The following is a 13,439-nucleotide window of genomic DNA, read 5'->3' as shown; positions in this document are numbered from 1 at the left end:
CCTAGAAATAATTCTTAAAAGTTATACAAATCATGCGAAAAAGTAGGAAATAATTTTTATAAACATTAAAACATTTTTTTTAAACTTCGGTCATTACAATAATTCGATAAGAAAATATAAATACAGAATGTACTTTAAAGAAATATAAATACTCATTGCTTTCTTTATCTTTATTGACTATTTTTGTGCAAATCTTAATTTCCAATATCGCTGTATGCCATTAGCGACTAATTTTGCAAACGTAATGTCATCGATCTTTTTACACTTCTAAATTAATTGAGAAGTATTTAAACTTTGTAGAGTAATTAAAACTTGCGATATTATTTGTAGGTTGCCTATAATTTGAAAACATTAAAATGATTTATATTTTATCAATATAAAATGTAACATTAATTTCGAAAAGTAATCATATAATTGCTTCCCATTGAAATGAATAGCCCAAGAAATAAAATTTAAAGCTCATAATGTAAATAAAACATTCGAAATTTCACTAAATATCGTATTTCTAATTTGTATAATGCTTAAGGCATTAATAATATGAGATATTTTACAACATTAGCGATGCTATTGGCAAAACATGATATATATATATATATATATATAAATATATACATTTGCTATTGATGAAATGTTACGAGGAAATCATAGGGCAAGTTTTATAAACAAAATGCAATTTTATCGTAAAACTGCGAGATAAGCCATAAAAAAGAAACAATATGTGAATATTTTAAAATAATCAACGTAAAACATTACTTAGGCTTCTATGCTTCGGATTCTCTTATCGTTAAGCTAATTATTTAATTATAATACGAGTAACAATGAAGTTCGATTTAACTTATTTTTGCGTAGTATTGGGCGTCTTATTCCTTTTCTTCGATAACATTCACGTAAGTATATGCTAATAGTAATCAGTCAGATTGTAAAATCATAAATAACAATGGTTAATATTATTGAAATTCTTTGACGCTTAAATGGTATTTGATAATTATTCGTATACAGTAGCGATAACTAGGAAACAATTTATTTAGTTTGATTATAAATATACCATTTCGGTTCTAAATCCTAAATCAGGTTAAATTTGCCGATTGATTTTGATCTACAACGTCTACGTACGATAGTAAAGTAATAACTTAAATAACGTTGAAATTCCCGAACACTTTTAATCCTTGAGGAAGGCTCAATGTAAATACCGCTGAATCGTCTTCCTGAAAATTTTAATTTCGACTCCAGTCCATTGGCAACCATTATTATTGTCGTTCCCACTTATGTTGAAGCTGATGTTTGATTGTATCTATTAATATTAATATTAATATTATTATTATTCTTATGATTTATTAATTTTTTTAATCAGTTTCTCGTCGGCAGTTTAAATTGCCAAAATGGCCTTGGAAATCAAATACTGTTCCTCTAGTATTATCTCTATAATTCAATTTTATTTATTTACTCTGAGCATATTATGCTTATTTCTAATTTACAGCAATCGACGACCTCGTGCTCCTCCTATTCCTTACAAGAGCGATATATTTTCATATTTCGTTGCTTATGCGTACAATATTGTTGTTTCAAGCTCGCGGTTCTGCCTATGTGGCCTAACACATTTACGATTATATCGTTCCTTCCCTCCTATATAGATGTCCACGAGCATGCTATTGTAATTTGGTAATATGGTCGGGATCGTGATTATTGCAAATACTCTAATTATAATATTAATTGCATGAATTTACGCAAAGCGTATCCATTGCTGTGGAATTTAATTGTTATTTTCTCCATATGATATGCATTGGCGTGTAATGAAATGTATGTTGGGTTGCCAATTTCAGGGGACTAGACATTATTAATACAATTGGTTGACGTACGTGTGTCATGGCAAGTTTAATTGTCTCATTCGAATTCCTCGAATATCCCTCTCGTATTTATCAATTATTAATTATGCATTCGATTGATAATACATTGATTTTTTTTTTACTTTACCCACAATAATCACAACATTATTTATTTTCCATTCGCACTGATTGTTTTCAACATTTCAATTGTGTCTGCGCAGCGTCCGCACACCCTTTCTCCGTAATATAATCGCCTAATGATGATGAACATTATCATCGTTTTTACTTGATACATTACACCGTTTGTTACGTCAATAGGCTGATGCTGTGTTATAAGATTGTATAATAATAATTTATCATATACAATTTATGTCGTATTGCAATAATTGCGCGTATTGTAATAATTAGCGAACTTTCCCGTAGTTTGCTTTGCCAACGATAAATACTCATCCGAGTAGTTTATTTCGATTGCAAAACAATAATTTTTGAATTTGTTGAATTTCAATGGCTTATTTGAAGTACGTTAAAGATCGGGATTTCGTGTATATTTTGATCGCATTTATTCTTATCATCGAACCATCAGAATTTAAATATTTAACAACTTTCCAAGACCCTGGACTTCTTAGGAAGTGATTATAACGACACATTTTCACATTGTTGTTACGTTAACTTATCATCTACCAATTATGCTACAACTATTTTATCGTGAATTTATACTTTCAATTACTCTTTTATTTTGACCTTTTATATACATAATTACTTTTTATAATGATCTTTCGATTACCAAATGAAAAAGCAATGTAAATGCATTTTCAAATAATTAAATCCAATTGCTTGTTAGTTAATCATGATGACTATGAGCGCAAAATGAATTATCCCTCTTATGCTGTTCTTATATAAATGTATTATAAATGTGTATTACGTGTGTGAATATGTTATCATTTTATCTCATCGTTATATCGACATGTCGGAAGGTCGTAACGGCCGCTTAATAGATCACAGCCTCTTTCTCGCTTGCGTTTTGGCTCTTCGTCTTGATTAAAATGAGACATACGTCAATCGTATGTGTAGGATCGGCTCGGTTGTCTTGCTTGGCTCGCAATTTCAAATAAATCCATATATTATTAAATGTTATATTGCTGAATTAATATATAATGGTTGGTATGTTTGTCTCATGGGACAACTACTTATAGAGTATTCGATGATAATAATGTCATTCCTGGTGGTCGATGGTAATGCTTATTAACAATACTCGCCCACGCCACTATTATTTTTCATGAATTCCTCTATCGACTGAAAAGGTGATTTGGTATCTTGTGTTTATATTATTCTTTATGATAATTAGAAATGAAAGATGAAAATAAAAAAATAAAAAAAAAACGAAAAAAAACAAAACACGTATTTACTGAAATTAGATTCATTAATTTTGTATAGATGGAAATTTTTTAATTTAAAAGTGCATCAGACGTAGAACGATTTTATACGTGGAATAATGCTTAGTCGAGAATTTATGAAATGAAACCATTGACGTGGAAAGAAGAAGAAGACTCGTTTAATTCATTGTAAATAGTATTTACAATGGCGATTGTGGATTAAAGTTTTATACTTTTGTGTTTATTAGAATATGCGATTCAAGTGTTTTTAATTAATTTTTGGTAATTTTGCAGGAATCAACGTTGCAAACGATATTTTTAATCTAATAAAAAGAGAATTATGGAAAATTTTCCACAATATTTTATGATCTAATACTATGTATCATGCAATTCACAATTTTTTAAAACAACAATCACATTTTATAAACAATTTACAAATAAAGAACATTGCGAGTCTTGTACTTAAAATAGAGTCTTATGTTCTATAATATTTTATGTGTAATTACGACGTTATTGCATCTCATTTCCCTATACTACCAGCATTTATTTTTTTGAGTAAATTTGTGGATAATTATTTTGCCAATTATTCACGAATTATGTTAAACTGTCATTATTCGACTCTTAATGCAATAAATCTCATTGCAATACAGATTTTAATTATGAATTATCTATTCAACTTTAATTTTTTCATTCTTTCGATCGCTTAGCGATTTCTCATATGTTGAAACGTCAACGATTATATTGACAAATACGATAAATATATGATTGCTATTGATGACATTTTTGATCTTACAAAAGTGAGAGTCAAGCAAAATAAAAGTCATTTGGTTGCTAAGCTTCGGATTCTCTTATCGTTAAGCTAATTATTTAATTATAATACGAGTAACAATGAAGTTCGATTTAACTTATTTTTGCGTAGTATTGGGCGTCTTATTCCTTTTCTTCGATAACATTCACGTAAGTATATGCTAATAGTAATCAGTCAGATTGTAAAATCATAAATAACAATGGTTAATATTATTGAAATTCTTTGACGCTTAAATGATATTTGATAATTATTCGGAAATTTAAAGTTTGCTCATTTTTCCATTTTTCAAACCTTTCAAACGACCTTTTTACATTGGAAATATTATCTTTCATCACTCACACTAACTAATAAACGTAACTTTGGTAAACGTAAATTTTTCACAATTACGAATAGCCAATTAATAATTAACATTATATGTTTGAAGCGTAACCAAATCAGTACTTGTCCCAAATTATTTATAAAACCGGTATATTAATTAGGCAATATTAATATTTAACGAGCTATATATTTATATAATATATAGAAACTATAAACTTGTATATAATTTATGAACGCGTTAGTGTTACTACATTTTATTTGCCTCAAATGATATATCTTTACGATTACATGATATTAAAATAAATAATAGATAATGTATGTAAATCGCCCGTATAAATAATATAAACAAAGATAGTGATGGCAAAACGTAAATAAAAACAATATCGTTTTATTTGAAATTATTTTTGCATTTTAGGCCGATGTGCTACCGATCGAAGGTGATTGCACAAAGTACCAAATATGCGATCAAAATGGATGCTTTCTATTGAGTTGTGGCGATGGGACAGAATTCAATCCAAAAATTAAAGTTTGTGATTATCCGCTGCAAGACCGAACCTCTTGCAGAAATCGTCCCAACTGATTCGAGCATTAAAGATGAAAAATTTCTGTTATAAAATGATGATGTAAGACTCGCAAATATTATCTTGTGAAAATTGGAAAATTCAGACAAAATAAAATACGCTTATCACGGGCATACTTGGCTATGCTCAATCAATTATATTTTGTATAATGTGCTATCGTAATATACCAATATTCAATCATATTTTATAAAAGTTAAATAGAAAATTCCTATCAGATTTTATGGTAACTGACTGTTTATTAAAATGAAAATTCTATCGATGACAAGAGCAATGACGATGAGATAAAACTGCGTTTCTCAATTATCAGTTTCATAATTATTCAAAAGTTTTGAAAATCTGTATTTTAACGTTAAAATTTGTGCTAAGGCCATTAAAATCTTTTTTACGAAGTGTAATTAGTTATAAAATAAAGAGATAAAATTAATCTTCAAAGAGCATCCATTGGAATGACATAAATTTCTTAATACCAAAACATTCATTTTTAATGCTACATAATATTAATATAAAAATATATAAAATTCATTATTTTAGGTATTGTTTATTTAAGCTTGTTAAGGGTGCTCGAAGGAAAGTAATATCGAAAAGACTTAACGAGTGAAATATATTGATAATGAAAATGCGATAAAGTAAGAATGTAAAAGCTTTTTTATGTAATTTTTATCTCAATATAATATATAATGCAGAAAAAAATTTATTTTAAAAATTCAAACGAGCTAAAATAATTTCTCTCTTTATTTGAATTATTTAAATTAATTCTACTATGGTATTAGTCAAATAACTGAAATTAAAATATTTCATTCGTGTGCCTTGTAATAAGAAACCTTGTCTGTATAATAATAATAAAAAAAAAAAAAAAAAAAAAAAAAAAAAAAAAAAAAATCGGCTTTTTGAGGAAAAGGGAATAATTTTTTTTATATGCTTTACTGTTTACAATTGGAGAATTTCAAGAAGTTATTAAAAATATTATTATACTTAAGATAAACATACAATATAAGTATAAAATACAAAAATTTTAATGACGTTATGAAAGATTTCTTAAAAAAAAAAAATTAGAATAATTTCGATATTGCACTATTATGTACTGCAATTTTGTATTAAAAATATATTAAAATATATTTGATGTAATTAACTCATTTTTATTCATTCACACCGTATTTTTATTTTAATTTCATATTAATTTTGAAACATACACACTTTATCAATATTCATAAATATTTTTCATCTACTAGGGCATTCTCATAAAAATTTATAATGATTTTATGATAATTATCGAAACAGTGAATGTATATATATGATGAAGCAATACATATAAACTTAAGAACCAATGTTAGTATTTTAAATAATTTGTAATAAAAATACTCATTACAAAGTTTATTGCTGAGAATCATAAAAAAAAAAAAAAAATAAGTTAATAATACACAACGAAATTATTTGATAAACATATATATACATTAGAGAATGAAATTATGCAGCTCACTGGTGTTTGTACAAATTAGTAGCAAAGCAATTGCATTGTTAGTTTTATTTTTAACTACAATATCTACGGAATCTTAATTCAAGAGCGCGGATCTACTTTTATTTTTATAGATCAAGCAATTTATCTACGTTTTCAATATTTACAGAGATTTAAGACGTAATTAATTCTTAGTCTTAGTCTGATAATCAAGATTTTCTCAATTACTAACGTAATTCGCTAAATGCATTAGTTGCATCGTTTTTCAAAATATAATAAACATACTAGCATAATTGTCGGATTAAGCTGTTCGTCGTGCACGATGAATTTGTATTTGTGTTTAAAAGTTTTATATTTAAAATAATATAAATGCATATGACAAGGTTTTTTATTGATTTTTTTTTTGTTTTTGTTTGTTTTTTTTTTTTTTTTTTACGTTGACATATCATTATCGATCAGTGCGATGAAAATATTATTCTAGTAGATTTCAGCTAATTTCTTAGATGTAAGATAGTAAGATTTTTCATTAAACAGAAAGATTAATTAATCATTACACTATCTATGAACAATATAATAAATAACAGTAACAGCTTGATATTATTAGATCGTTTTATAAATTAGTTAATATTGCCAACAATCATGATTGTAAACGATTTTCATATATTATCTGCCAGACTCCCGACTTGATTGATTATTAACCTATTTCTATAACTAGTTTGACCTTTGTTTTTAATTTAATATTAGTAGAATTTGAAAATAATTGTAATGAATTTACAACTTAATTTCTACTACACCTTCTCTATAATAATAATTAATCGAGCAAATAACAAAAATTGCTTCGACAGTGACTTTATATCTTTAATACATTCTTTTTTAATTTTCTATTCGATATTTTAATTATAATTCAATTTAATCAAGACATTATATTCGTAAAATGTCCAATCAGGATTAATGTACGGATTTATTAATTGTATATACAAATTTTTTCCATTATAATGTTTATAGTTACGCAACAAATTTTATTAGAAATTTACATTTTTTAAAAATTCAACTTATACCTCTAAAAACCGAGCATTTATTATTATTATTTTTCTTTCTTTCTTTTTTTTACAACAAATTCTTCTTCCTCTAATTTTATACAATTTTATTTAAAATATCTTTTGCGTTTATATATTATTGCATTATATTCAATAATATTTTTAAAATTGTTTGAATGAAATTATAATAAGGTATCAAAATGTATATACATTTCCTTTTTCATTGATTTTTTTTTAAATTTTGTCTTAATATTATTATCCTTTAGTAATTAAATACTTTTTAAGCAAATTAAATTGTAAATAATATTAATTGTTAAAAAAGAACAAAAAAAAAAAAAAAACAAAAAAAAAAAAAATGACGATCTAATAATTACATTACCTCCTCTTTTTATTTACGAAAACCAAAATAAAACATTTTATTGTAAAATCGTAATTGAAATAAATATATACAAGAAATATTAAAAGCAAAAGTTTAAATATATGAAAAAGGATTTTAGATTTTTTGAAGAATTTAAAATAATTAAAAATTAACGAAGATCGGTCTCGATAAATCTTTCCATTTAACCTGGCAATAATAATAATTAATAAAGTAATTAATATTATTTATTATTACATTATGTTGATAAAAAGGAAATGTTATCTTTGAAATATGTGTTAATATTTGTTATAAAAGTATTTGTATTCTATCATATTACTAAGAATTTCGTCCTTTGTTCGCTCTCACTCTCTCTCTCTCTCTCTCTCTCTCTCTCTGTCTCTCTCCCCTCTCCCTCGCCCCTCTCCATCGCCCTGTCGCTCTTAACCTAAAATAGTTTTTAATATCGTTTCATAGTGTAAATTTAATTATGTATTTACATATTTATAATTCTTTAATTACACTTAAAGACAGTTAGGGATTACTATGCATTTTAGAAATTCAAAAAAAGGTCTAATTTACATGTTTCGACAGAATTGTCGATTTTTATCTGTGCATCAAAGTATTAAGTGTAACAACAGTGACAATTTAACTAAATTTTACAATACGAATTTCAATCAATTCTCTTGCTCTCCCATTTCGAAATGCTTTCCTCGAACAATTTTATGCAGCACACATATACCAGCATTGCAAAGAAGAGATATATCCAGTAATGTATCGGATATTAAAAATGTTAATGGATCAACGCTTGATTCACCTATATTTGAAGAAGCTGTGGATTTGGCAGTGCCAACTCTATCAAAATTTGTAAAATTTGTATCAGATTCGAAAATAGTTGAATTAACGCAATCATCGCTTTTAAAAGTACATGAAATAACTGGTTTACCATGGTGGGCGTCCATAGTAGTTACATCATTCGCTGCCAGAATTATTGTTACTTTACCTCTTCATATAAGTCAGGTATTTAAAATATTAGTTTGTACAAAATTTTATTTCTAATTTGTGATTGATGTACTTGAGGACGTAATTTGTTTAAAGAAAATTAATTTGATTTGTGTATCAAATGTCGTATTGATTAATTGACAGATACGTAATGCAGCGAAGCTAGAAATTATTCAAGTAGAAATGAAAGATACTGCGCAAAGGTTACAGATGGAAGCGGTGTACTTGTCTCGGCATAACAATTGGCCAGAAAGTTGGGCAAAAGCAAATTATTATTCAAAAGTAAATATTAATATGTATCAATAAATGATAATCAAGATTATAAATATAAATATTGTAATTTGAATATTGTAAATTTCATATTATAATTTAATATAAAGTGATTATCAAATGTTATAAAATAGTTTATTTATAAATTTTTAAACGCTAGTGCTCTTATGTAATCTTGATGATTTTTAAAAAATTTTTAAATAGTTTCTTCTATTTAGATAAGGGAAGAATACAACAATTTAATAATAAGGGATAACTGTCATCCTGCAAAAAATTTTATTCTCCTATTAATACAAATTCCAATGTGGGTTGCATTTTCATTTTCTACAAGAAACTTATGCTTCATGCTTCCTGTACCAGACACTTGTATGTATTATTTCAATAATAAATATTAATTTTAAAACATTATATATATTTTATCACAAATATTAACAATTTATAATCTAGATGCTCAACTAACTTATTTGGAGTTGACAGTCGGTGGCTTTGGTTGGGTTAAAAATCTTACAAGTGTAGACAATTACTTGATTCTACCATGCACCATAGGATTATTAAATTTATCTCTTTTAGAAGTATAATTGCTTTACATTATTATTATTTTTCTTTCAACACGATAATTATATAAGAAATGATTTATTTTAAGATTCATCGATTATTTAAACCAAAAAAACAAATGAAATTTGAAAAATGGATTAAAATACTTCTTCGAATTTTAATTGTAACGACAGCATATTTCGCTACATATTTGCCCGCGGTAAGTAATTTTAAATAAATATTAAATTGTAGTAAACAGTCTAATATTAAAATATTATTGGTCAAATATTAATATGCAAAAAAATTACACGAGTTCTTAAATTCTGCAGGCAACAAACATTTATTGGATGAGTAGCAGCTTGTATGGGCTGATTCAAGTCTTCATTACAAACTCAACACGCTTACGACGTTTATGTAAAATACCAATTGTTCAATCTGAGTCCAAGCATCCGTATAAATTCTTTTACAACAATCTGAGAGCAAAGCTATTGAATAAGGCAGTGAAAGAATAGTTTCAATAATTTCACTTTTACGCTTCTTTTAGACTTGGAGGGGATTATGTATAATTGTGCGTATTCTTGTTATATTGATTTAATAAATACTACTTAAAGTATGATATTGCGATGAATTGACCGAAATTAAGAGACTTAGTAAATTACGAGAATTAAAGAGAGAGAGAGAGAGAGAGAGAGAGAGAGAATAAGGAAAAGGACATTTGAGGTTGATAAATTTCAATGGGACGTTGAATTTCCTAAATTAAGTTATATTATTTCTGATGTAATTAAATTAAAAAACTAGTACAGTTTACTACTAATATCAGTTTATTTATAAAAATTTTTATGTTTTTACTTTAAATTGAATATATGTATATATATATATATTTTTTTTTTTTTTAATTGATTTTATTGTAAATATTTAATATTGATTTATAGAAACATATAAACATTGTACTGCACTGTATAAATAATAGTGAAATGTTTTTTTTCAATTTAGTATCTCATAAACTATTATAAGTCATTTAACAGTAAAGTGTCAGTGCAAAGTAATCAAATAATACGTTAGAAAAATGTATTTGAAAAGAAATTTGAAAAATTATCTTTTGAAATTTATGATTCTTCAAATTAATTAAGAAATTTACAATTTTGTCAACAAACCTAATTCTAGTATAATGTATAATATACTATAAAATTTTAAGATATTTTGTACATAAATTATCATATTATACTTTATATCTTTTATTGTCTATAATTAATTGTTACTACGAATAATAATTTTATAAAAAAAAAATTGAAGCTTTTAAAAATTAATGAAAGTAGCGGAATGACATTATATTTATTAAAAAATCAAAAGAAAAATAATTAAATAAGTTATTTTTACATTTGAATAGTAATTCAATAATTTTTTAATGATATAAATATGTATAAATTAAAATTCAATAAAATCGATTTAACATTATGAAAATCAATGGAATAATGTGAAATTAAACATGTTTTCTACCAATGCCATTGCCAATGCCAATGCCAATGCCAATGTATGCCAATAAACTATCTGCATTTTATAAAATATAAATATGTTAAAGAAAAAATTATGTTGTTATATTAGGAAATTATCAAAAATACTTTCGTCTTGTAATTTTATAAATCTTGTTGTTTTATTTACTACTTAATTAATTCTCATTATTTTCCACAATTTTAATTTTTGCAATTTATCATTGTTTCATTGATGTTTCTTCTCCTTACATTACACGGAAAACTTTATAAATGTAATTAATATAATTACTTTGTGTGTGTTACTGAATATACATAGAATTATATACATAGAAAACATTCAACCTATTGTTTACATTAAATCATTTCATGAAGTTTCAGATGAAGATTAAAGAAAAATGTTATTTTCATAAATGACATTGGGAATTCGAAGTCGAATAGTAATTAATTTATAAATAAAAATTAGATGAATATAGTCGTTATTGATGAGGGGATCAATAACGAAAATTGATAATAAAATTGTAATTTTTTTTTATTAATTTATTGTTTTAAGCAATCAACTATTCAAAATACTTTTGTCGTTTTATCTCTTGAAATTTTCAGTGCCAATGAAGAAATTACTGGTGAAATTGTATACATATATATTATTCTTGCAATTATCAAATAGTTTGATAATAAGGTAATAAGTGTTGATATTTTCTAAATATAGACATGTTTACCTTACAATTTTCAATGTGATAATTATCTAACTGATTATTTAATTGATCTAGGTTTTTCAATAAGTATCTTACGATCGATAATTATTTTATTTATTTTATGAATATGAAAAGAAATATTCTTTTAAAAGAGTAACTATTACTGTAATTTCGTGGAAAAATTTCTCTATATAATTTACTTCAATTATATTCGAATATTTACATATACCCACACATTATTTAATTTCATTTATAAAAATCATATAAATAAAAATATGTCAATTATACTGCCAATATAAACACTGTTTATACCAATAATTTGCATTAAACAAACAGTTATGAATAAATTTTGTAATAAATTAAAAATTTTATAAATATAAAATTGAATTACATCCTTTTCTATAATAAAAAACAAAAAACAAAAATGATACTTATGGTATAAAAGTAGATTTTCTTATTTATACTAAAAATATTTCAAATTACTGCACTATTTTTACGCATTTATGTGCGTGAATGAAAAGTAATTATGAAAGTACATAAAGAATAGATAATAACGGAATAAAATAGATCGTAAAAAACAAATTATTAAAGCAAAAGAAGATTAATTAATGCATGATTTAATTAAAAAAATTTATTTTTTAAAACTATTGCCCATGTTGGTATAAAATATGAAAAGTGTCGTAAGATCTGCGTTAACGATTATTTTAATAAATTTTTCGTAGATCGAATATTAAATGTGTGTCATTATATATAATTTAAAAAAATTTATCCAATCTTAATTATCGATCTGCATAAGTGAACGAATAATGTATTTTTATCGATGCAAAAATGTAAAAAATGTAAAAAAAAAATGTTTTGATTACGGGAATAAAAAACTATATTTAATAATGTGGAATATAAAAATCATTTTCTAGGAATTTTAATAGTCTAGAATGCGAAAGAATTATCTTATTGATGTTAATGCAATTTTATTGCAGATCTTTTCTTGTTTATCGATAAATGTCTGACTCTAGCAGTTTGATAGTTTAACTAGTAGCGCACATTTTTATACGAAAATTATTTCTTCTTTATATTACAGGAATTGATCTATACCTGATTTATATAAATTAATATATAAATCGATAGATTTGATTGTCAAAACGATGTTTTTATATCGACTGAAATTGAAATAATTTTGTAGAAAATATATATTCATTTTTGGTATTCGGTATAATTATAACGTTTTATTAGTTAATTTTTAGGATATATGGTAACTAATGCTATATTTATAGAATGAATTATTTAATAATCGTAAATATAGATCATAATTTTTTATGGATTTATGTTAAAACTGTTGTTAAATATAAAGAGAATTCTATAATAGAAGATAATTCCATCAGAATGATAGATATTTATAAAAAATTTATTTAATTTATTATCAACTTCGAGAGAAGACACCTATCAATCATACAAATTATGTTCACTTTTTTTTTTTTTAAGTATTCTGATGTTAAATAAAAAAAATCATAATCAACGTTTTTCTTTTTGAAAATGTAATATTTTTATGTGCTACCTGGATAAGGGATAATTTATAAAATTTTGGTTAGCGATCGAATTTTATTCTATTGATCTATTATAAATAATTAAAATAAACCTATTACTATTTATAGTGTTTTTTTATTTTTATATTTTTTTATTAACTAACTTATATAATTTTACGTCGT

General features: G+C 24.8%; 2 protein-coding genes across 3 annotated transcripts; both read left to right on the top strand.

The window, feature by feature from the left end:
* Nucleotides 1-854: 854 nt before the first annotated feature.
* On the top strand, nucleotides 855-5,013 carry LOC105363768 (peritrophin-1). Of its 2 annotated transcripts, none has more exons than XR_912932.1 (2): nucleotides 855-887; nucleotides 4,738-4,817. XR_912932.1 is itself a non-coding variant. In XM_011501538.1 (2 exons), the coding sequence occupies exons 1-2, from the start codon at nucleotides 4,085-4,087 to the stop codon at nucleotides 4,900-4,902; spliced, it is 234 nt and encodes a 77-aa protein (XP_011499840.1). In that variant the 5' UTR covers nucleotides 4,003-4,084; the 3' UTR covers nucleotides 4,903-5,013. The 2 variants fall into 2 exon arrangements, 1 of the variants encoding a protein (XP_011499840.1); XM_011501538.1 differs by lacking the exon at nucleotides 855-887 and adding an exon at nucleotides 4,003-4,153 and having other exon boundaries at nucleotides 4,738-5,013.
* A 3,198-nt stretch (nucleotides 5,014-8,211) lies between these two features.
* On the top strand, nucleotides 8,212-10,081 carry LOC105363864 (mitochondrial inner membrane protein COX18). Its single transcript, XM_011501665.1, has 6 exons — nucleotides 8,212-8,768; nucleotides 8,895-9,032; nucleotides 9,239-9,386; nucleotides 9,468-9,592; nucleotides 9,664-9,774; nucleotides 9,884-10,081. Exons 1-6 carry the CDS (start codon nucleotides 8,295-8,297, stop codon nucleotides 10,064-10,066), a joined length of 1,179 nt encoding a protein of 392 aa, XP_011499967.1. The 5' UTR covers nucleotides 8,212-8,294; the 3' UTR covers nucleotides 10,067-10,081.
* Nucleotides 10,082-13,439: the final 3,358 nt, after the last annotated feature.

Source organism: Ceratosolen solmsi, unplaced genomic scaffold (genome assembly GCF_000503995.2).
Source record: "Ceratosolen solmsi marchali unplaced genomic scaffold, CerSol_1.0 scaffold28, whole genome shotgun sequence".
Classification (NCBI taxonomy): Eukaryota; Metazoa; Arthropoda; class Insecta; order Hymenoptera; family Agaonidae; genus Ceratosolen; species Ceratosolen solmsi.
This window is presented reverse-complemented; position numbering and strand designations above follow the sequence as displayed.